Here is a 26338-nt window from a genome sequence, read left to right on the forward strand (position 1 = left end):
ACACTTGCTCTACGGGAACAAACAAATGAACCATACAACAATTAACAGTTTAGTAGTTAAATTACAGTATGCCCATAACAACAGGTTCCTAAAATATCAAGTCAATAAACACCATGCACTGACGTATGTAAATAAGCTATTTGAAAGTACGTTTATTACATTTGTTCAAGTCCATGTCACCATAATTCAATGAATGCCATTGGTCTCTTTTTCATTGTTTGCTCCTAGAATAACCATTGTCCTCTGACCTGTAGGCTAAAGGAGCAGAGGTGTCCCAGAAGAGCAAGATGAGCGCCAACGGAGTGTGAGGAGGAGCTAACAGTGAGCAGGACTGCAGCTTGACCACACCACAACCCCGTGTCCTCGTGGGTGGGGGGGCTAGACAATCAAGCTAATCGACAACCTAAGGGATCAGTCAACCCAACCACCCATCTACCCTCCTTAACGCCGCCTCCTCCTGAGTCTAAGATCCCTGTATAGCCAATGGGCTTGGTGTCTGATGGAGAGAGGGGTCATAAGATCATCACATGAGATGTTAATGCCATCAGACCAGACGACGTTTGGCTAAGATGACACTGTTGCTCTCTTTAATTTTGTCCATGGATCAGAGCCCTCTCCTCACTGGCTACACCTGGATTGAGGCCGCTGGCAGGCGTTTCAAACGGGACACACACCTCTTGTCTGTTCAGTCTCTGGTTCTTCTCACCTGCATCTATTTGGTTTCAAGTTCATGCACTCCATCCATTGGGTTTCACACTCAAACTCAGCAGGACAATGTAATGTAACGAAAACTCTGAAAAGCCCCTGGATTGGGATAATTGTTTTGTTTTGGGATCACAGTAACCCAGTGATGTAACAAATATTATTATTATTTTTATGTCCTTGAAGAGTAGACACAGGCTGGTTGGTTGGTCTGGTGTAACTTTAGTCTGTTTCACTTCAGGTTGTTTTTAGACTCATTCATTAGGCGCTGAAGCTGATTCCTCTTGACTAGATACACCTCAAAGGCGAAAGCAGTGGGTGGCCGCGGTGTGTTAAAGGCGTCCACATGCTTCCCAGACTAAACAGTTCGGTAGAGTATGTGCAAAAATTATGCTGACGTTTTGTGACGCTTTTGTTCGTTTTGGTCAAGCCGAAGTTCGGAGCCGAAGTCTACACCCCTTCATCGGTGATTGTTCAACAGTAGGAATTCTCCGATAAAGTCTTTGTTGTCATTCAGCTAGAGACGACTCGTCTTCATGACATTTTTCTCATAAAGAAATACTGCGCCAAACATCTTAGTTAGATGTAAAATTTCGCAACTAAGATCTCTTGGGCAAAAACGTCAAAATTAATGACAGGTTTCTTGAGTTATCTTAGATTAATTCGGACTTTTGAGGAAGTGTACAGTCATTTTGAGACTGGCTACGGCGTTTGATGCTTTTTTTCTTGTTTTTCAAGCAAGTGTATTTTAAGGGAGTATGCAAGCACACTCGTTCGGTTAGGCGCCAGCCGAGCTTAAGCATGCTGACGCCTTTAGGGGTCACCACCTTGGTGTCGACAAACGGTGGTGATTCAACATGTAGAGTTGTTGTGAAGTGAACAGAAAATGACGGCCGACATTTTGGTCAGAGGTGATAGGACGGCCACCCGCTGCTTTGAAAAGGTGTGTTTTGTATGTTCGAGTTGGCTGAATCACCTCCAGATCAGACTAACAAAAACCACCACCACCAACTCTTCCTCTTGTATATTTGTAAATACCCTGTACAATGTTCATTGTATGGTAGAAAAGGTACAACTGCTCTGTCCAGTTGGTTTGCCACTCCCTCAAGCTCTCTCAAAACTAAAGAGTTCTATGAACTTTTGCCCTCCTAATATTTAATTTTTTGTTTGTTGAATATTTCAATCTTAAGACTGGGCAACACTTCACTTTAACTTGCCTTTATGCCATGAAGTTACTCTCTAACTACCCTGGAAACCAGACTAATTGTTCAGATGTAAATGGTAATTGCAGATAAGGTACAAAACACTAATGTCTAAAGTAAGGACATTTTACAAATTATGTCCAGGTAGTTACAGTGTAGTTGCATTTAATTACACCAGAAAATGTAACACGTGGTATCTATGCAATTTATTGTGAAGTGTCACCCTATGACTGAATGAAGTGGCATTGTGTAGTTGATTGCAGCTGTAAATAGTACATGAACACTGATTATTTTTGATTGTAAGAGAGCGAGAGAGTTCACTCATTAACACAGGAGAGGCTGTAGTAGCGCCTAATTAAGCAATAAGGCCCGAGGAGGTGTGGTGTATATGGCCAATATACCACGGCTAAGGGCTGTTCTTAGGCATGACGCAACGCACAGCCCTTTGCCGTGGTATATTGGCCATATATCACAAACCCCCAAGGAACGTTATTGCTATTATAAACTGGTTACCAATGTATTTGGAGCAGTAAAAATAAATATTTTGTCATACCCGTGGTATACGGTGTGATATACCACGGCTTTCAGCCAATCAGCATTCAAGGCTCAACCACCCAGTTTAAAACTTGATTATAAACACAACCGCAATCTGTGGACATTTAGCTTTTCTATTGGAATATACAGTGTATATATTGTGTTAATGCTATGATAGTACTACCGTTTATTTACACATTTAAAATAAATATAATACTTGACTGCTATTGGATATCATCCATACCCACTGTTTCAACAAAACTAACGAAATATCTACAGAGAAATCTCAAATAATGAATTTGAGTGAAACTGCATGAAAATGCAGGATTTGCGAACTCTTAAAGGATTGCACTAGTGTTACATTTTATTTTTGAATGTGATTCTCAAAGATCTTGAAAGATGGCCCCTATTTCATGCTGAAATGCCTAGTACATATCCTGCTTACATATAGAGTTAATACAACCATGTGAACGAGAAGGTATTTGGAAGGTTTACCATATAAACATATGTGTACTCTACTGTATATGCTTTATGCTTCAGTGTGTGAGAGTGTGCGTTTGGTGTTGCCTTAGCATTGAGGAAAACCTTAAGTTAGGGGATTACCTTTTTATGAACCTCTCTCACAACTCACCAACCAAATTACATTGTTTCATCATAGTGCATCTTCCTCTCTTCCCTATCACCGATCTGTATGTGAGTGGATAATCGAAAGCAAGATATCCACCCTTCTGCTTTGACCAATCCAACCTTCTCAGATATGTTATTACTTCAAGGGAGTACTATGGGACCTGGGACACTTCTTTCCATCCCAACAGTTTATTTTTTTACTTGGTTTAAGGATTGTTTAGAAAATTAATTTACAGGCAGAAGGTCTGTAACGAGGTGCTTTGTTACCTATGCTCTCTGTGGAGTGTCTCCTCTGCCCCTTCCCCACTGGCTCTTATGGAAGATGTTTACACTGTGTTCCAATTCCACTGCCTTGATTCCTTACCTTGTCTCCTATCCTTCATGTCCATACATGGGTGAAAGGAATCCACTGTATTGCTTACGCTGTTACCTTTTTAGGTCCTTTTGGATCAATGATCATGAAGGAAATTAGATTAGGAAAGGAATGTGGGGAGAGAATTAGGACACAGACTTAGAGAGACTCACGTAAACACCTGTATGAACCCTCTCACTCACATGCCCAATTCCAAACCCCTACCCCTGGACACTTGTTGGTACAAGCAACATAGTGAAAATCACACCTAGGTGGAGCAGCACCATATTGCTAAGTGGTCGGTGTGTAGGACTAGGGGTTAGAGTTTGGTGTGGAGTTGGGTAACATGAACTTACTCCCAAAGGTATTTGTCATTAATGTCCCACAGACCTGCAGAGAAAGATGGACATTGTGGTATTTCAGTGTGTTGCTGTTGATAATTTGTGGTGAAATTTAGAGTTGATTTGGTCAGGAGAACTTTAATGGAACAGTAACTTATCCAATCATTTGATGGCAGATATGGTCAATGGTCCTACAGTAAGACTTGGGCTTGAATTAACTTAATATAATATATGATACGCATTACTAGAACTAGCCACATAAGTCATCCATTGATATCAATGGGAGATTTGTGTGAAGGTTTGCGTGATGGACACATAACTGAGGTTAGGATTCAGCCCTTCACTGCTTGGACCTACACTGGGGGAATAAGGATGAGTGGAAAATGCCCTTTGCAAATGTGTCTACAGGTATTGCACTGTATCATGTATTGATATGACTATTACAGACAGTACAAGAACGTGAGGCTGTGTGGAGTTTATACCTTCTGAATGATTGACGTCTGCACCTTTTGTCATAATGGATTCCATATAAAGCTCATAGAGAACATACTCTTCTTAAACTTGTTTTCCTTGAAATTCCCTAATTTCTCTTCAAACAAGGCTTCTTTTTTCATAGTTTATTTCATTTGGCAGAACTTATTTGTGTTAGTAATATTAGCTAGCCTTGTGCAAACTCTGGATGTTATGACTATGACCTTGCAGGAGTGTTTGTGACTGATGGATTTAGATCAGGGATGGCCATCCTGCCTAAAGAGCTACTGGGTATGCAGGCTTTTGATCCAGCCCAGCTCTACCATACCTGATTTAGCTAATCAAGGTTCTGATGATCAGCCGATGAGTAGAATGAGGTGTGTGTAAGAGCAGGAATAGAGCAAAAGCTTGCATAACCAGTAGCTGTCTGGGAAGAGGGTTGGCTACCTCTGAAGTAGAGGTTACCCCTAACCACAGATCTAGAATCATCTATCCCTAACAATAACCATTTGGGAAACGAAAACGTATCTGACCCTGTGTCAGTGGTTATGGACAACCTCTGCCTCCCCCTTTGGTGGCTTTCCTTGTGTAACAGACATTCTACCTCTCATGTTTACCCTCCTGTCCACTAAGCTCTGTAACGGAGGTCAGAAGACACTCAACCATGTACAACATTGCTACATTATTTAACCTGCGTTGAAACAATACATCATTCTACAGTGTCAAATGTCCGCTTGGGAGATGAAGTTCAGCATTAAATTTATAAAAACCCTTTACACTTGAGTCCTGTGTCTTTTATTTTTGGCAACAAACTTTTGCTAATACAGATGTCTTGCACTATGGATATCTGGCCCAGCTACTGACAGGCTAGGAGGTGCATACATACATAAAGCTTCAGCATCTAAACTCAGCAAAAAAAGAAACGTCCTCTCACTGTCAACTGCGTTTATTTTCAGCAAACTTAACATGTGTAAATATTTGTAATCGGCCTGTGTGTAGCTGGTGTTGAGGAGTCAGGCGCAGGACAGCAGAAATGAGTAAGGAATGTAATTTACTCAAGGAATTAATAAATACAACACAATAAACTAGTCCACAATAATGGACCTTATACATACATACAATCACTCACAAAAAAACATGGGGGAACAGAGGGTTAAATAATGAACAAGTAATTGGGGAATTGAAACCAGATGTGTAAAACAAAGACAAAACAAATGGAAAATGAAAAGTGGATCGGCGATGGCTAGAAGGCCGGTGACGTCGACCGCCGAACGCCGCCCGAACAAGGAGAGGGACCGACTTCGGTTGAAGTCGTGACATATGAACATAACAACTGAGACATAAACTGAACAAGTTCCACAGACATGTGACTAACAGAAATGGAATAATGTGTCCCTGAACAAAGGGGGGGGTCAAGATTTGTATTTATTTTTTATTTCACCTTTATTTAACCAGGTAAGCTAGTTGAGAACAAGTTCTCATTTGCAACTGCGACCTGGCCAAGATAAATCATAGCAATTCGACACATACAACAACACAGGGTTACACATGGAATAAACAAAACATACAGTCAATAATACAGTAGAAAAAAAGAAAACAGAAAGTCTATATACAGTGAGTGCAAATGAGGTAAGATAAGGGAGATAAGGCAATAAATAGGCCATGGTGGCGAAGTAATTACAATTTAGCAATTAAACACTGGAATGGTAGATGTGCAGAAGATGAATGTGCAAGTAGAGATACTGGGGTGCAAAGGAGCAAGATAAATAAAATAAATACAGTAAGGGGATGAGGTAGATAGATGGGCTGTTTACAGATGGGCTATGTACAGGTGCAGTGATCTGTGAGCTGCTCTGACAGCTGGTGCTTAAAACTGGTGAGGGAGATATGAGTCTCCAGCTTCAGTGATTTTTGCAATTCGTTCCGGTCATTGGAACGAATTGACAACAGCCATTGGCAGCAGAGAACTGGAAGGAAAGGCGACCAAAGGAGGAATTGGCTTTGGGGGTGACCAGTGAGATATACCTGCTGGAGCGCGTGCTACGAGTGGGTGCTGCTATGGTGACCAGTGAGCTGAGATAAGGTGGGGCTTTACCTAGCAGAGACTTGTAGATAACCTGTAGCCAGTGGGTTTGGCGACAAGTATGAAGTGAGGGCCAGCCAATGAGAGTGTACAGGTCGCAGTGGTGGGTAGTGTATGGGGCTTTGGTGACAAAACGGATGGCACTGTGATAGACTGCATCCAATTCGTTGAGTAGAGTGTTGGAGGCTATTTTATAGATGACATTGCCGAAGTCGAGGATTGGTAGGATGGTCAGTTTTACGAGGGTAGTTTGGCAGCATGAGTGAAGGATGCTTTGTTGCGATATAGGAAGCTGATTCTAGATTTAATTTTGGATTGGAGATGCTTAATGTGAGTCTGGAAGGAGAGTTTACAGTCTAACCAGACACCTAGGTATTTGTAGTTGTCCATGTATTCTAAGTCAGAGCCGTCCAGAGTAGTGATGCTGGACGGGCGGGCAGGTGTGGGCAGTGATCGATTGAATAGCATGCATTTAGTTTTACTTGCATTTAAGAGCAGTTCTAGGCCACGGAAGGAGAGTTGTATGGCATTGAAGCTTATCTGGAGGTTAGTTAACACAGTGTCCAAAGAGGGGCCAGAAGTATACAGAATGGTGTCGTCTGTGTAGAGGTGGATCAGAGAATCACCAGCAGCAAGAGCAACATCATTGATGTATACAGAGAAGAGAGTCGGCCCGAGAATTGAACCCTGTGGCACCCCCATAGAGACTGCCAGAGGTCCGGACAACAGGCCCTACAATATGACACAGTGAACTCTATCAGAGAAGTGGTTGGTAAACCAGGCGAGGCAATGATTTGAGAAACCAAGGCTGTCGAGTCTGCCCAAAAAATCTAAAATCAAAAGTAACAGTCAGTATCTGGTGTGGCCACCAGCTGCATTAAGTACTGCAGTGCACCTCCTCATGGACTGCACCAGATTTGCTAGTTCTTGCTGTTAGATTTTACCCCACTGTTCCACCAAGGCACCTGCAAGTTCCCAGACATTTCTGGGGGGAATGGCCCTAGCCCTCACCCTCTGATCCAACAGGTCCCAGACGTGCTCAATGGGATTGAGATCCGGGCTCTTCGCTGGCCATGGCAGAACACTGACATTCCTGTCTTGCAGGAAATCACGCACAGAATGAGCAGTATGGTGGGTGACATTATCATGCTGGAGGGTCATATCAGGATGAGCCTGCAGGAAGGGTACCACATGAGGGAGGAGGATGTCTTCCCTGTAACGTACAGCGTTGAGATTGCCTGCAATGACAACAAGCTCAGTCCGACGATGCTGTGACTCCCCGCCCCAGACAATGACGGAACCTCCACCTCCAAAGCGATCCCGCTCCAGAGTACAGGCCTCGGTGTAATGCTCATTCCTTCAACGATAAACGCGAATCCGACCATCACCCCTGGTGAGACAAAACTGTGACTCGTCAGTGAAGAGCACTTTTTGCCAGTCCTGTCTGGTCCAGAGACGGTGGGTTTGTTCCCATAGGCGACGTTGTTGCCGGTGATGTCTGGTGAGGACCTGCCTTACAACAGGCCTACAAGTCCTCAGTCCAGTCTCTCTCAGCCTATTGCGGACAGTCTGAGCACTGATGGAGGGATTGTGCGTTCCTGGTGTAATTCGGGCAGTTGTTGTTGCCATCCTGTACCTGTCCCGCAGGTGTGATGTTTAGATGTACCGATCCTGTGCAGGTGTTGTTACACGTGGTCTGCCACTGCGAGGACGATCAGCTGTCCATTCTGTCTCCCTGGAGCGCTATCTTAGGCATCTCACAGTACGGACATTGCCATTTATTGCCCTGGCCACATCTGCAGTCCTCATGCCTTCTTGCAGCATGCCTAAGGCATGTTCACGCAGATGAGCAGGGACCCTGGGCATCTTTCTTTTGGTTTTTCAGAGTCAGTAGAAAGATCTCTTTAGTGTCCTAAGTTTTCATAACTGTGACCTTAATTGCCTACCGTCTGTAAGCTGTTAGTGTCTTAACGAGCGTTCCACAGCTGCATGTTCATTAATTGTTTATGGTTCATTGTACAAGCATGGGAAACAGTTTTAAACCCTTTACAATGAAGATCTGTGAAGTTATTTTGATTTTTATGAATTATCTTTGAAAGACAGGGTCCTGAAAAAGGGATGTTTCTTTTTTTGCCGAGTTTATGTGTGAGGGCTAAATGTTAAAGACCAACATGCACAATTTCTCGCATGGATTTTACAATGGTGTAAACTCCCTCCAGACAATTCTTACACCAATCCTATGCTTTTAAATCCATGGCAGGCAGTGTGCAAGGAAAAGGGTGGAGAATTGAGAATAGCCCAAGATAGAACTAGAACCAGATGTTACTTTGCTATCTTAGTACTGTTCTTTATCAGTAATAGATGAAGGGATATTTTTTTGATACTTAATGGGCACCATTCCAATTTGCTCTCTTCCCCTAAGTCCTAACCGTTTTATGCTTGAAGACTTGACATGTCTGGATAGGTAAAAGTTGTGTCGTGGTGGAGCTTCCACCATATTGTTTCTACCTTGCAGATCTGCAAACATTAAATAGTTATTGGACTTGGGACCAGATGATGGTATAGCACAATGCCTTTCAGACTAGAAGCAGCAGAGGGCACCATTACCTGTATTTCTAGAGAAATAGGGGCTTTCTGCATTTATAAATGAGACCAGCAGAGAGAAGTATTTATATTTGTATTTATTATGGATCCCCATTAGCTGCTGCCAATGCAGCATCTACTCCTCCTGGGGTCCAGCAAAATTAAGGCAGTTATCCAATTTTAAAAACATTACAGTACATTCACTACAGAACTCACAACATACTAAGTGTGTGCCCTCAGGCCCATACTCCACTACCACATATCTACAACACAAAATCCACGTGTGTGTATGCATGTGTCTATGTTTGTGTTACTTCATTGAGGCTTAATTACATGAGAGTCTACTACCTCTACGGTCCCACATGGCACCGGGTTCACTATATAGTGCATTACATGTGCCTGGTCAAAAGTAGTGCACTACATAGGGAATAGGCTGCCATTTGGGATGCAACCTACTTGTCATGCTATAGTGTGTGACACTTCAGAGGATCTATTTTAATTCATGCTTAGGCTACCGAAGTGACCCAAGAGCCGTGTCTGGTTTCTAAATTGTTTTGTGATAAGCATAGTGTTCTGCTGGAAAACGTACAGTGAGGGAAAAAAGTATTTGATCCCCTGCTGATTTTGTACGTTCGCCCACTGACAAAGAAATGATCAGTCTATAATTTTAATGGTAGGTTTATTTGAACAGTGAGAGACAGAATAACAACAAAAAAATCCAGAAAAACGCATGTCAAAAATGTTATAAATTGATTTGCATTTTAATGAGGGAAATAAGTATTTGACCCCTCTGCAAAACATGACTTAGTACTTGGTGGCAAAACCCTTGTTGGCAATCACAGAGGTCAAACGTTTCTTGTAGTTCTTTTTTTATCCCACTCCTCTTTGCAGATCTTCTCCAAGTCATTAAGGTTTCGAGGCTGACGTTTGGCAACTCGAACCTTCAGCTCCCTCTACAGATTTTCTATGGGATTAAGGTCTGGAGACTGGCTAGGCCACTCCAGGACCTTAATGTGCTTCTTCTTGAGCCACTCCTTTGTTGCCTTGGCCGTGTGTTTTGGGTCATTGTCATGCTGGAATGCCCATCCACGACCCATTTTTAATAATGTTTCCACCTCCATGTTTGATGGTGGGGATGGTGTTCTTGGGGTCATAGGCAGTCAATACTTATTTTCCACCATAATTTGCAAATAAATTCATAAAAAATCCTACAATGTGATTTTCTGGGGTTTTTTCTCATTTTGTCTGTCATAGTTGAAGTGTACCTATGATGAAAATTACAGGCCTCTCTCAACTTTTTAAGTGGGAGAACTTGCACAATTGGTGGCTGACTAAATACTTTTTTGCCCCACTGTATATACATAATATGACATTTGTAATGTCTTTATTCTTTAGAAACTTCTGTATGTGTAATGTTTACTATATTGGCATGTTTCCCATGCCAATATAATGTATGTGTGTGTGTGTGTGTGTGTGTGTGTGTGTGTGTGTGTGTGTGTGTGTGTGTGTGTGTGTGTGTGTGTGTGTGTGTGTGTGTGTGTGTGTGTGTGTGTGTGTGTGTGTGTGTGTGTGTGTGTGTGTGTGTGTGTGTGTGTGTGTGTGTGTGTGTGTGTGTGTGTGTGTGTTGGGGTGTCAGTGTAAGCACGTGTGAGTGTGTGGGTAGAGTCCAGTGTGTGTGTGCATAGACTCAGTGTAAGACAAAAAAGGGTCAATGCAGATGGTCAGGGTAGACATTTGTTTAGCTATTTAGCAGTCTTGTTTAGAAGTCTTATAGCTTGGGGTTATTATTAGGTGCACCCATCTAGTACTGGGTCAGACCTCCCTTTGCCTCCAGAACAGTCTGAATTATTTGGGACATTCTACAAGGTGTCGGAAATGTTCCACAGGGATGTTGGTCCATGCTGACGCAATAGCATCACGCAGTTGCTGCAGATTGGATGGCGGTACATTCATGCTGCAAACATCTTGCTCCATTTCAACCAAAATATTATCTATTTGGATGAGGTCTGGGGACTGTGCAGGCCACTCAAGTAAACTGAACTTGCTGTCATGTTCCAGGCAATGTTTTTCCACTCCACAATTATCCAGTGTTGGTGGATAACATGCCCACTAGAGCCGCTTCTTCTTGTTTTTAGCTGATAGGAGTGGAACCCGGTGTAGTCATCTGCTGCAATAGCCTATCCGTGACAAGGATTGACAAGTTATGCGTTCTGAGATGCCATTCTGAACACCACTGTTGTACTGCACCGTTATTTGTCTGTTTGTGGCCCGCCTGTTAGTTTGCATGATTTTTGCCAATTTCCTTCGACTTCTTTCATCAAGGAGCAGTTTTCAACCACCTCTGACACCTCTTATTCCATTCCTTTACTTAGATTTGTGTGTATTAGGTAGTTGTTGTGGAATTGTTATATTACATGTTAGATATTGCTGCACTGTCGGAACTAAAAGCACAAGCATTTCACTACATTCGCAATAACATCTGCTAGCCATGTGTATGTGACCAATAAAATGTGATTTGATTTGTTTTTTGTTTGTCGCACCATTCTCAGTAAACACTAGACACTGTCATGTGTGAAAATCCCAGGAGGGCGGACATTTCTGAGATACCTGATCCAGCGCGCCTTGCCCTGGCAATCATACCACGGTTAAAGTCGCTTAGGTCACTCGTTTTGCCCATTCTAAATTTCAATGAACAGTTACTGAATGCCTTGATTCCTGCTTTATATAGTAAGCCATGGCCATGTGATTCACTCTCTGTAAGAGGGATCCATTTTAGTGAAAGTGGTTGTGTACCTAATAAACTGGCTGGTGAGCTGATAAAGATGGAAAACTAGCCTGCCAAAACTGAATATTTGTGTAGGCCACAGAAGAAAAAAGTAAAAGTTGTATGCATTTTGTGGGCTAATTATCCACTTACTAATTATCCATTAGCCATTTTACTTCGCTACAAAGGCCTATTTATTGCCTTACCTCCTTACTCCATTTTCACATGCTGTATATAGATTTTTCTGTTGTGTTATTGACTGTACTTTTGTTTATCCCATGTGTAACTCTGTGTTGTTGTTTTTTGTTGCACTGCTTTGCTTTATCTTGGCCAGGTCACAGTTGTAAACGAGAACTTGTTCTCAACTGGCCTACCTGGTTAAATAAAGGTCAAATAAAAAATAGAAATAAAATTTGTTCCATGTTTCAAATCCTGAAATTGACATAACTTGTTGGCTCCGGTAACTGCTGGTAAGTGTCTGGATGGAAACTCCGCCCATGTCGGCTATCCCCTGGATCTTTAAATGCACAACACGCTATAAGGGAGAGTATTCAACTTATCCTTTGCAAGGGCAGCGGCAACATCCACATTAATAAAGGTAGGTGCTTACATTTTAGGCTATTCGTTTAATAAAAATGTTTTAAAATATGATGAAATAGGGAATTTTTTGTTTGGTTTTCGAACTGCACTTGTCTGATTTGATAGAAAATAACGCCGGAAAGAAATGGCAGCAGTTTTACGGCACCCAACCAATTGTGCTATTATGTGGGGTTTTTTGCGTTATTTGTAACTTATTTTGTACATAATGTTTCTGCCAACGTAATTTATGGCAAAAAAGAGCTTCTTGATATCAGGACAGCGATCACTCATTAGATTAGGCAAAGATTTTTTCTAAAACAAGCAGAATGCACAGGACATACTCCGAACATCCGAGAAGGCCAACATCCCAGTTATTATTCTCTCTTTCTCCCCTGACCCATCTGTCTATCTCCTCATTTGAATTCCATGCTGTCACAGTTACCAGCCCTTTCAAGCTTAACATCCTTATCATTTATCGCCCTCCAGGTTCCCTTGGAGAGTTCATCAATGAGCTTGACGTCTTGATAAGTTCCTTTCCTGAGGATGGCTCACCTCTCACAGTTCTGGGTGACTTTAACCTCCCCACGTCTACCTTTGACTCATTCCTCTCTGCCTCCTTCTTTCCACTCCTCTCCTCTTTTGACCTCACCCTCTCACCTTCCCCCCTACTCACAAGGCAGGCAATACGCTTGACCTCATCTTTACTAGATGCTGTTCGTCCACTAATCTCATTGCAACTCCCCTCCAAGTCTCCGACCACTACCTTGTATCCTTTTCCCTCTCGCTCTCATCCAACACGTCTCACTCTGCCCCTACTCGGATGGTATTGCGCCGTCCCAACCTTCGCTCTCTCTCTCCCGCTACTCTCTCCTCTTCCATCCTATCATCTCTTCCCTCTGCTCAAACACTTCTCCAACCTATCCCCTGATTCTACCTCCTCAACCCTCCTCTCCTCCCTTTCTGCATCCTTTGATTCTCTATGTCCCCTATCCTCCAGGCCGGCTCGGTCCTCCCCTCCTGCTCCGTGGCTCGACGACTCATTGCGAGCTCACAGACCAGGGCTCCGGGCAGCCGAGCGGAAATGGAGGAAAACTCGCCTCCTGCGGACCTGGCATCCTTTCACTCCCTCCTCTCTACATTTTCCTCTTCTGTCTCTGCTGCTAAAGCCACTTTCTACCACTCTAAATTTCAAGCATCTGCCTCTAACCCTAGGAAGCTCTTTGCCACCTTCTCCTCCCTCCTGAATCCTCCTCCCCCTCCCCCCCCTCCTCCCTCTCTGCGGATGACTTCGTCAACCATTTTGAAAAGAAGGTCGACGACATCCGATCCTCGTTTGCTAAGTCAAACAACACCGCTGGTCCTGCTCACACTGCCCTACCCTGTGCTTTGACCTCTTTCTCCCCTCTCTCTCCAATCTTGGCGCGACCCTGGAACACCCTGTCGTTCTCTACTAACATCAAGGTAGTGACCCGATCCTGTAGGTTCATGCTCTACAACATTCGCAGAGTACGACCCTGCCTCACACAGGAAGCGGCGCAGGTCCTAATCCAGGCACTTGTCATCTCCCGTCTGGATTACTGCAACTCGCTGTTGGCTGGGCTCCCTGCCTGTGCCATTAAACCCCTACAACTCATCCAGAACGCCGCAGCCCGTCTGGTGTTCAACCTTCCCAAGTTCTCTCACGTCACCCCGCTCCTCCGCTCTCTCCACTGGCTTCCAGTTGAAGCTCGCATCCGCTACAAGACTATGGTGCTTGCCTACGGAGCTGTGAGGGGAACGGCACCTCCGTACCTTCAGGCTCTGATCAGGCCCTACACCCAAACAAGGGCACTGCGTTCATCCACCTCTGGCCTGCTCGCCTCCCTACCTCTGAGGAAGCACAGTTCCCGCTCAGCCCAGTCAAAACTGTTCGCTGCTCTGGCACCCCAATGGTGGAACAATGTCCCTCACGACGCCAGGACAGCGGAGTCAATCACCACCTTCCGGAGACACCTGAAACCCCACCTCTTTAAGGAATACCTAGGATAGGATAAAGTAATCCTTCTAACCCCCCCCTTAAAAGATTTAGATGCACTATTGTAAAGTGGTTGTTCCACTGGATATCATAAGGATCCGCAGAGGCGAGTGGGAAAGCTGCCGTTACCGTCAATATTACTCGCCAACATGCAATCATTGGACAATAAATTAGACGAGGTACGATCACGAATATCCTACTAACGGCACATCAAAAACTGTAACATCTTATGTTTCACGGAATCGTGGCTGAATGATGACATGGATATTCAGCTAGCGGCATATACGCTGCACCGGCTAGATAGAACAGCACACTCCGGTAAGACGAGGGGGGGGCGGTCTGTGCATATTTGTAGACAACAGCTGGTGCACGAAACGTAAGGAAGTCTCTAGATTTTGCTTGCCTGAAGTAGAGTATCTTATGATAAACTGCAGACCACACTATTTGCCAAGAGAGTTTTCATCTATACTTTTTGTGGCTGTTTATTTACCACCACAGATGGATGCTGGCATTAAGACCGCACTCAGTCAGCTGTAGAAGGAAATAAGCAAATAGGAAACCTCTCACCCAGAGGCGGCGCTCCTAGTGGCCGGAGACTTTAATGCAGGGAAACTTAAATCAGTTCTACCTAATTTCTATCAACATGTTAAATGTGCAACCAGAGGGAAAAACATTCTACATCACCTGTACTCCACACACAGAGACACGTACAAAGCTTTCCCTAGCCCTCCATTTGGTAAATCTGACCACAATTATATCCTCCTGATTCCTGCTTACAAGCAAAAATTAAATCAGGAAGCACTAGTGACTCGGTCTATAAAAAAGTGGTCAGATGAAGCAGATGCTAAACTGCAGGATTGTTTTGCTATCACAGACTGGAACATGTTCCGGGATTCTTCCGATGGCATTGAGGAGTACACCACATCAGTCACTGGCTTTATCAATAAGTGCATCGAGGACATCGTCCCCACAGTGACTGTACATACATACCACCACCAGAAGCCATGGATTACAGGCAACATTCGTGCTAAGCTAAAGGGTAGAGCTGCCGCTTTCAATGAGCAGGACTCTAACCCGGAAGCTTATAAGAAATCCTGCTATGCCCTCCGACGAACCATTAAACAGGCAAAGCGTCAATACAGGGCTAAGACTGAATCGTACTACACCGGCTCCGACGCACGTCTTATGTGGCAGGGCTTGCAAACTATTACAGACTACAAAGGGAAGCACAGCCGTGAGCTGCACAGTGACACGAGCCTACCAGATGAGCTAAATCACTTCTATGCTCGCTTCGAGGCAAGCAACACTGAGGCATGCATGAGAGCATCAGCTGTTCCGGATGACTGTGTGATCACGCTCTCCGTAGCTGAGATGAGTAAGACCTTTAAACAGGTCAACATTCACAAGGCTGCAGGGCCAGACAGATTACCAGGATGTGTGCTCCGGGCATGTGCTGACCAACTGGCAGGTGTCTTCACTGACATTTTCAACATGTCCCGGATTGAGTCTGTAATACCAACATGTTTCAAGCAGACAACCATAGTCCCTGTGCTCAAGAACACTAAGGCAACCTGTCTAAATGACTACAGACCCGTAGCACTCACATCCGTAGCCATGAAGTGCTTTGAAAGGCTGGTAATGGCTCATATATTAACACCATTATCCCAGAAACCCTAGATCCACTCCAATTTGCATACCGCCCAAACAGATCCACAGACGATGCACTCCACACTCCCCTTTCCCACCTGGACAAAAGGAACACCTACGTGAGAATGCTATTCATTGACTACAGCTCAGCGTTCAACACCATAGTACCCTCAAAGCTCATCACTAAACTAAGGATCCTGGGACTAAACACCTCCCTCTGCAACTGGATCCTGGACTTCCTGACGGGTCGCCCCCAGGTGGTGAGGGTAGGTAGCAACACATCTGCCACACTGATCCTCAACACTGGAGCCCCTCAGAGGTGCGTGCTCAGTCCCCTCCTGTACTCCCTGTTCACCCACGACTGCGTGGCCAGGAACAACTCCAACAAAATCATTACATTTGCAGACGACACAACAGTGGTAGGCCTGATCACCAACAATGATGAGACAGTGGTGCCAGAATAACAACCTATCCCTCAATGTAGGAGGACTAAGGAGATGATTGTGGACTACAGGAAAAGGAGGACCGAGCACGCCCCCATTCTCATCGACGGGGCTGTAGTGGAGCAGATTGAGAGCTTCAAGTTCCTTGGTGTCCACATCACCAACAAACTAGAATGGTCCAAACACACCAAGACAGTCGTGAAGAGGGCACGACAAAGCCTATTCCCCCTCAGGAAACTAAAAAGATTTGATCCTCAGATCCTCAAAAGGTTCAACAGCTGCAACATCGAGAGCATCCTAACTGGTTGGTATCACTGCCTGGTACGGCAACTGTTCAGCTTCCGACCGCAAGGCACAACAGAGGGTAGTGCATACGGCCGAGTACATCACTTGGGCTAAGCTGCCTGCCATCCAGGACCTCTACACCAGGCGGTGTCAGAGGAAGGCCCTAAAAAGTGTCAAAGACCCCAGCCACTCCAGTCATAGATTGTTCTCTCTACTACCGCATGGCAAGCTGTACTGGAGCACCAAGTCTAGTACCAAAAGGCTTCTCAACAGTTTTTACCTCCAAGCCACAAGACTCCTGAACGGGTAAGCAAATGGCTACCCAGACTATTTGCATTGTGTGCCCCCTAACCCCTCTTTTACACTGCTGCTACTCTCTGTTGATCATATATGCATAGTCACTTTAACTATACATTAATGTACATACTACCTCAATTAGCCCGACTAACCGGCACATTGGCTACCCGGACTATCTGCATTGTGTTCCGCCACCCACCACCCGCCAACCCCTCTTTTTCGCTACTGCTACTCTCTGTTTATCATATATGCATAGTCACTTTAACCATATCTACATGTACATACTACCTCAATCAGCCCGACTAACCGGTGCCTGTATATAGCCTCGCTACTGTTATAGCCTCGCTACTGTATATAGCCTCGCTAATGTTATTTTTCACTATCTTTTTTACTGTTGTTTATTTATTTATTATTCACCTAATACCTTTTTTTTTACTTAAAAATTGCACTGTTGGTTAGTAGTAAGCATTTCACTGTAAGGTCTACACCAGTTGTATTCGGCGCACGTGACAAATAATCTTTGATTTGATAGAACGGAGCAGTGGCCGACATTGTCTGAAATAAGTAACTGACTTTTTTTATAGCATGTATTGCCTGTTTGGGGATAGAAAACATTGACATCTTAAATATTCTATTCAACAATAAACATCGACACTCTGATGCATTTCGTGGTGATCTTTTTAGAGAAAAACACCAACAACCCACTGGGCAAAAATGTTGGATCAACGTTGTTTTCACTTAATTTCAACCCCAAAAAATATATGCGATGACACTGCATCAATGTTGAAAACTGATTGGATTTGCAAAAAGTCATCAATGTAGGGCATTTCGGCATTTTTTCACCCAACTTTTAACCTAAATACAATGACATGTGTTGTTGATTTCCCGTTGAATTAATGTTAATTAACAACTCAACCAAATGTAAATCAAAACTACAAGTTTAACTGATGTCTGTCCCCAGATGGAAATTGTAGGTCGCAGTGCCTTACATAAATCTGCAAACCCTGTTATTAGTAGAATCTATGGACTGCAAGGACAGATGCTACACTATACACGAGCGGTCAAAAGTTTTAGAACACCTACTCATTCAAGTTTTTTAAAACTATTTTCTACATTGTAGAATAATAGTGAAGACATCACAACTCTGAAATAACACATATGGAATGCTGTAGTAACCAAAAAAGGGTTAAACAAATCTAAATATATTTAACATTTGAGATTCTTCAAATAGCCACCCTTTGCCTTGATGACAGCTTTGCACACTCTTGGCATTCTCTCAACCAGCTTCACCTGGAATGCTTTTCCAACAGTCTTGAAGGAGTTCCCACACATGCTGAGCACTTAATGGCTGCTTTTCCTTCACTCTGCGGTCTGACACTTCCCAAACCATCTCACTTTGGTTGAGGTCGGGGGATTGTGGAGGCCAGGTCAGCTGATGCAGCACTCCATCACTCTCTTTCTTGGTAAAATAGCCCTTACACAGCCTGGAGGTGTGTTGGGTCATTGTCCCGTTGAAAAACAAATGATAGTCCCACTAAGACCAAACCAGATGGGATGGCGTATCACTGCAAAATGCTGTTGTAGCCATGCTGGTTAAGTGTGCCTTGAATTCTAAATAAATCACAGACAGTGTCACCATCAAAGCACTCCCCACACCATAATACATCCTCCTCCATGCTTTATGGTGGGAAATACACACTGCATCTCACAAAGACACGGCAGTTGGAACCATCTCAAATTTGGACTCCAGACCAAAGGACACATTTCCACCGGTCTAATGTCCATTGCACGTGTTTCTTGGCCCAGGCAAGAATCTTCTTATTGGTGTCCTTTAGTAGTGGTTTCTTTGCAGAAATTTTACCATGAAGGCCTGATGTACACAGTACCCTTTGAACAGTTGATGTTGAGATGTCTGTTACTTGAACTCTGTGAAGCATTTATTCGGGCTGCAATTTCTGAGGCTGGTAACTCTAATGAACTTATCTTCTGCAGCAGAGGTAACTCTGGGTCTTCCATTCCTGTGGCGGTCCTCATGAGAGCCAGTTTCATCATCGTGCTTGATGGTTTTTGCGACTGCACTTGAAGGAACTTTCAAAGTTCTTGAAATTTTCAGGATTGACTGACCTTCATGTCTTAAAGTAATGATGGTCTGTCATTTCTCTTAGCTTATTTGAGCTGTTCTCTCCATAATATGGACTTGGACTTTTACCAAAAGGGCTATCTTCTGTAAACCCCCCCACCTTGTCACAACACAACTGATTGGCTCAAACGCTGTGAGAAGGAAAGAAATTCCACAAATTAACTTTGAAGGCACAACTGTTAATTAAAATGCATTCCAGGTGAAGCTGGTTGAGAGAATGCCATGAGTGTGCAAAGCTGTCATCAAGGCAGAGGGTGGCTATTTGAAGAATCTCCAATATAACATATTTTGATTTAACACTTTTTTGGTTACTACATGATTCCATATGTATTTCATAGTTTTGATGTCTTCACTATTATTCTACAATATAGAAAATAGTAAAAAATTAAGAAAAAAACGTCTGTCCTCGGTTGCAGCACAGTACTGAGTTCCAAACTGCCTCTGGAAGCAACGTCAGTACAAGAACTGTTCGTTGGAAGCTTCATGAAATGTGTTTCCATGGCCGAGCAGTCGCACACAAGCTTAAGATCCCCATGTGCAATGCCAAGAGTCGGCAGGAGTGGTGTAATGCTCGACTCTGGAGCAGTGGAAACGCATTCTCTGGAGTGATGAATCATGCTTCCCCATCTGGCAGTCCGACGGACAAATCTGGGTTTGGCAGATGCCAGAAGAATGCTACCTGCCCCAATGCATAGTGCCAACTATAAAGTTTGGTGGAGGAGGAATAATGGTCTGGGCTGTTTTTTCATTGCTCGGTCTAGGCCCCGTAGTGAAGTGAAGGGAAATCTTAACACTACAGCATACAATAACATTCTAGATGATTCTGTGCTTCCAACTTTGTGGCATGACAATGCCCCTGTGCACAAAGTGAGGTCCATACAGAAATGGTTTGTCGATCGGTGTGGAAGAACTTGACTAGCCTGCACAGAGCCCTGATCTCAACCCCATCGAACACCTTTGGGATGAATTGGATTTCTTACTGTGAGCCAGGCCTAGTTGCTCAACATCAGTGCCGACCTCACTAATGCTTGTGGCTGAATGGAAGCAAGTCCCTGGAGCAATGTTCCAACATCTAGTGGAAAGCCTTCCCAGAAGAGTGGAGGCTGTTATAGCTGCAAAGGGGGGGGGACCAACTCCATATTAATAACCATGATTTTCAAATGAGATGTTCGACAAGCTGGTGTCCACATACTTTTGGTCATGTTGTGTATGTAAAGAATACAATAACGTGTGTGTGTGTGTGTGTGTGTGTGTGTGTGTGTGTGTGTGTGTGTGTGTGTGTGTGTGTGTGTGTGTGTGTGTGTGTGTGAGAGAGAGAGAGAGAGAGAGAGAGAGAGAGAGAGTAGGCTAATATAGGTTATGTGACCAAGTGGCATGACTGCCACATTGTAGCTCGATTTAAGCTATTTATTTTTGTCCTCGGTTAGACAGCCAAGCACGGGCACTCAGGGTTATGATGAATATGTAAAATTATTTTCCTAGACATCACTATTTACTTTATCAATCGTAGCCTACACAACAAAATGGGCAAATTGAGGGGATATGAGGCAGCCCATCTAGATCAGTTTTATAACATCAATATTGATGTACAGTAGGTGCATGTAACAGAATGAATAGAAAAATGAATCCCGATATTGACCACTGACTGTATTTTGGGCAAGGCACCCATTGTCTTATGTTATTTATTCATGTAGTGCTAGCATAGATAGTCCATTATTGCATACAGTAGGCCTACACAGAACCATATATTTAGAGAAATATATGGCCCCTAGGCCTGGATACTTATTACGTAATGAAATAGATGGATCTGGATATTGAGCTATACAGTGCATTCGGAAAGTGTTCAGACCACTTGACTTTTTCCACATTTTGTTACCTTAAAGCCTTATTCTTGTTACGTACGCCTCTTGGAAGAGGGAACGCAACACCCTGCTACAGCTCAACTCCCCGTGGAGTGAAAAAGGTATGGGATTGTAGGTGCGAGTAAGGATGACAAAGGCAGTGAATTTACCATTTACAGGGAATTTATTGATTCCTCACACGGTAAATTTGGAGAAAAGGGTCTGAACCACTACTTACCTAACCTACCACCACCTGGTGCGTTAACCAAAATACAGGGGGTGGTCCGCCCAGGTCTTACCTAGTGTGCATAGACAGTGAATACTACGGGTTATGTATGCCCGCGGCCCTCTTGCCTAAGCACTCCCTAGGTGCCTTCCCCTTCCCCCCGGGAACAAATGACACAGAATATCACAAACCATTTTACAAAAAAACTCTGAGAAACAACACAGGACATCAAATAAGCTCTATCTGACTGAGCAACAAACTAACACAGAACATAACCATTAGCTCTCTCAGCAACAACTGACATAGTACATACCAACTCTCTTTCTGAGATACAACCAACATATCATATAACCCTCAGCTCCTCTAACAAAGAAACACTGGCTTTTCTAGCTTCAGAAGGAATTGGTAATTGAAGACAGCTGTTTCTGACGAGAGGGTGGGGTCAGCTCCAATCATAAATGGGGCCGACCAATCAGCTGCTTGGGGGAATTTCAGGAAGCCATCCTGAAACACACACACACACACACACACACACACATACACATACACATATATACAAACAAAACCACAACACAGAAACTGGGGAACGTAACAATTCTAAAATGGATTAGATTAACAACAACAAAAATCCTCATCAATCTATACACAATACCCCATAATGACAAAATGAAAACAGATTAAATTTTTTTGTTGCAAAAAACAGAAATAGCTTATTTAGATAAGTATTCAGACCATTTGCTACTCGAAATTGAGCTCAGGTGCATCCTGTTTCTATTGATCATCCTTAAGATGTTTCTACAACTTGATTGGAGTCCATCTGTGATAAATTCAATTGATTGGACATGATTTGGAAAGGCACACACCTGTCTATATGAGGTTCCACAGTTGACAGTGCATGTCAGAGCAAAAACCAAGTCATGATGTCAAAGGAATTGTCCGTAGAGCTCCGAGACAGGATTGTGTCAAGGCACAGATCTGGGGAAGGGTACCAAAACATTTCTGCAGCATTGAAGGTCCCCACGAACACAGTGGCTTCTATCATTCTTAAATGGAAGAAGTTTGGGACCACCAAGACTCTTCCTAGAGCTGGCCGTCCGGCCAAACTGAGCAATCAGGGGAGAAGGGCCTTGGTCAGGGAGGTGACCAAGAACCTGATGGTCACTCTGATGGAGCTCCAGTTCCTCTGTGGAGATGGGAGAACCTTCCAGAAGAACAACCATCTCTGCAGCACTCCACCAATCAGGCATTTGTGTTAGAGTGGCCAGACAGAAGCCATTCCTTAGTAAAAGGCACGACAGCCCGCTTGGAGTTTGCCAAAAGGCACCAAAAAGATTATCAGACCATGAGAAACCAGATTCTCTGGTCTGATGAAACCAAGATTGAACTCTTTGGCCTGAATGTCAAGCGTCATGTCTGGAGGAAACCTGGCACCATCCCTATGGTGAAGCGTGGTTGTGGCAGCATCATGCTGTGGGGATGTTTTTCAGTGGCAGGGACTGAGAGACTAGTCAGCATCGAGGGAAAGATGAACGGAGCAAAGTACAGAGAGATCCTTGATGAAAACCTGCTCCAGCGTGCTCAGGACCTCAGACTGGGGTGAAGGTTCACCTTCCAACAGGACAACGACCCTAAGCACACAGCCAAGACAGTGACAAGTCTCTGAATGTCCTTGAGTGGCCCAGCCGAAGCCCGGATTTGAACCCATCGAAACATCTCTGGAGAGACCTGAAAATAGCTGTGCAGCGACGCTCCCTATCCAAACTGACAAAGCTTCTTCTGCAGAGAAGAATGGGAGAAACTCCCCAGATACAGGTGTGCCAAGCTTGTAGCGTCATACCCAAGAAGACTCAAGGCTGAAATCGCTGCCAAAGGTGCTTCAACAAAGTACTGAGTAAAGGGTCTGAATACTTATGTAAATGTGATATTTCCGTTTATTATTTTTTATACATTTGCAAACATTTCTTAATCTGTTTTTGCTTTGTCATTTTGGGGTATTGTGTGTAGATTGAAAACTATGTAATCAATTTTAGAACAAATGTGGAAAATGTCAAGGGGTCTGAATACTTTCGAATGCGCTGTAATTCTCAAATTCAGCAATGTCACCACAGAGACCGAACTGTTGGGACTGGTTAGAAGGAGGAAACAGACTCTTGCTTATAGAAATTTTAACTCTCTCTCTTCTTCTCCCTTTCTACCTCTCTCTGGCTCTGCAGTAATGATGAAGCTCAGCTCTCCTGCTGCTCCATGCCTACCTGTCCCTGGCCAAGAGAGGGGGTGGAGGCTTTGGTGTTAAATCCTGCATAGGTAAGAAACCCTCCTCCACCTCCAACCGCAGAGGCACCAACACCCAGCGCAGACGCAACCAAGGAACCAACAACCAGCCAGGGAACAGTCCCGTCAGCCCCAGAGTCCTCAGAACCCTCAAGGAGGGTACCCCCAGCAACCAGGGGGCAACTACCCTCAAAAGTCAGGCAGGGCAGGATACCCTAACCAAGGTGGATACCCTGCTGGAGGTTATCCAAACAGGTACCCAGCAGGGGGATATCCCAACCAGTATGGTGGTGGCTATGGAGGGGGATTTGGTGGAGGCTATCGTGGTGGTTACGTGAACCAAAACCCCAACAACTGGATCCTTAGCCCTGGCTACGGGGGAAGCAACGGGTTCGGGGGGTATGGCGGTGCAGGTGGCTCCCCATTCTCCCGCTCGGTGCAGGGTATGGGGATGGGCCCCTCGCAGCAGTCCAGGGGATTTGGGCATAATACAGCGATGGCGGCCGGAGCGGCTCGGTTTCCCCGGCCTTACTTTGGCTTCCACAACCCCCAGGAGGAGTACTACTATAACCACTACATGTACAGGACGTACACACCAAATCCACTGATGATAATGACTACAGCAGGGACTACCACTTCAGCCCACCTCCACAGGCCTACGATAACTTCATGGAGACCTGTATGAAGAGGACTGACCTGCTGAGAGGTGGGTAGAAGGGTAGATCAGAGAAAGGAGCTGAGGAGAATTCACAGGAGGCACTGCAGACAGGGAGATTTTATTATTATGATTTTTTTTAAACCTGTATTTAACTAGGCAAGTCAGTTAAGAACACGTTCTTATTTACAATGACACCCTAGGAACAGTGGGTTAACTGCCTTGTTCAGGGGCAGAACAACAGATTTTTACCTTGTCAACTCAGGGATTTGATCTAGCAACCTTTCGGTTACTGGCCCAACGCTCTAACCACTAGGCTACCTGCCGCCCCAAGATTGAAGAGTCAGCCCCTGTCCCTGGAGGTTCCACCAATACCACAGACCCCGGCTCCACCCCAGCACCAGGCAATGGCCCCAGTAAGAGCTCCGCCACAGGCAGTCCCAGTGAGAGTAACGTCACAGCTGAGAGTAACGGTACAGCTGCATCCGAGAAGCCTGTGACCCCAGAACCCCTGAACCCTAACCCTCAAACCCCCCCTGCTTCAGCCAAGTAACTGTAGCTGTGCCAGAGGATGATGATGATGATGAAGATACAGTGAACATCTCTGAGATTGGCTATCCAGAGCTGATAGAGCAGATGAAGGCTAGGAGGTGTGTGGAGCTCTACATGGTGTATGCAGAACACTACCTGGAGAAAAAGAAGAAGAACCCGTCCCGGGCAAGACCCAGAGGAGGAGTGGAGAGACTGGGAGGAGGATACCAGGAACGGATGACTACTCACCTCTACTGCTACAGAATAGCAACCTGCTACTACTGCACTGACTGACTGACTGACTGACTGAGAGAGGGCACTGTTTGCTGTCACACCCTTTTGAGTCAGGATTGGGGCTGATGGAGGGATGCAAGGATAGAGGGATCACTGGGACAGTGTCTTTTGCTCTCAGCTTCTGAACAACAGCTCAGGACTCTCCATCATAAGTGGACTTTTGTTATTGATAAAATGAGTGGATTTTTTGTAGTTTTTTTGTATTGTTGTTAGTTATGAACTGTTACTTGCATTATATATATCTGGAATCATGCGCATGTTACTAGAATGCTGACAATTTTTAAATCCAATCCATGCATGAAGCAGGATATTTCATAAATAAGATATTGATTAAGGTTAAACTAGTACTGTCCCAATCCGAAAACCGCCCCAACACAAGCCCTCCCTCACTGCCCAGTTCCCCGCACCAACAGGGATTCCAGGAAGACCACTTAGATGCTGTATTATATGACAGACATATGGAAGGGAAACTTCCCATTATCCATTTACATCACATTAACTGGCTCTGTGGGCAGAGAAGACTACATGTTTCTACATAGGCTGGAAATGATAGATGGTGTCTGTGTGTGAGATTATGTTTGATGGGCTTTCAGTGTGCATGTGTGTATCTAAATAGACAGCAATGTTGTTGTGTAAATATTGATTTGAGGCAAGAATAATCTTGTAACTATGGTAACACCACATATTAACATCCATAGTAACCTTCCTGTATTAACATTAGCTGGGGGAGTGGAGGGTACCATTGTGAAATAGGAGGACAGTCAACAAATATGTTGTTGCATGTGAGCTTATTTTATTGACTGTGGGTTGTATTTATTTTAGTCTAATACAATACCAATACCTGTACAATTCTAACTGGCTGTAGCTTGTAAGACTACTGATACCACTATTCTAACAGCCTCTTTCATGTATGGGCGTGCATTCTGTATGGGCGTGCATTGAATGTATGGGCGTGCATTCATCAAATCAAATCAAATTTATTTATATAGCCCTTCTTACATCAGCTGATATCTCAAAGTGCTGTACAGAAACCCAGCCTAAAACCCCAAACAGCAAGCAATGCAGGTGTAGAAGCACGGTGGCTAGGAAAAACTCCCTAGAAAGGCCAAAACCTAGGAAGAAACCTAGAGAGGAACCAGGCTATGAGGGGTGGCCAGTCCTCTTCTGGCTGTGCTGGGTGGAGATTATAACAGAACATGGCCAAGATGTTCAAATGTTCATAAATGACCAGCATGGTCAAATAATAATAATCATAGTAGTTGTCGAGGGTGCAACAAGTCAGTAACACAAGAGTAAGTGTCAGTTGGCTTTTTCATAGCCGATCTTTGAGAGTATCTCTACCGCTCCTTCTGTCTCTAGAGAGTTGAAAACAGCAGGTCTGGGACAGGTAGCACGTCCGGTGAACAGGTCAGGGTTCCAGCAGGTCTGGGACAGCAGGTCTGGGACAGGTAGCACG

General features: G+C 44.3%; 1 protein-coding gene and 1 pseudogene across 1 annotated transcript in view; both read left to right on the forward strand.

The window, feature by feature from the left end:
• The window catches only part of LOC106580440 (LETM1 domain-containing protein LETM2, mitochondrial), a 20026-nt gene extending 15021 nt beyond the window's left edge, over nucleotides 1-5005 (forward strand). Inside the window, exon 10 of the mRNA XM_014161504.2 lies at nucleotides 255-5005. Coding sequence (XP_014016979.2) covers nucleotides 255-308 — 54 coding nt within the window. The 3' untranslated portion in view covers nucleotides 309-5005. The remainder of the gene's footprint in view (nucleotides 1-254) is intronic.
• Nucleotides 4493-24882, forward strand: LOC106580475 (RNA-binding protein FUS-like; annotated as a pseudogene).
• Nucleotides 24883-26338: the final 1456 nt, after the last annotated feature.

This window comes from Salmo salar, chromosome ssa20 (genome assembly GCF_905237065.1).
Source record: "Salmo salar chromosome ssa20, Ssal_v3.1, whole genome shotgun sequence".
NCBI classification, from domain to species: Eukaryota; Metazoa; Chordata; class Actinopteri; order Salmoniformes; family Salmonidae; genus Salmo; species Salmo salar.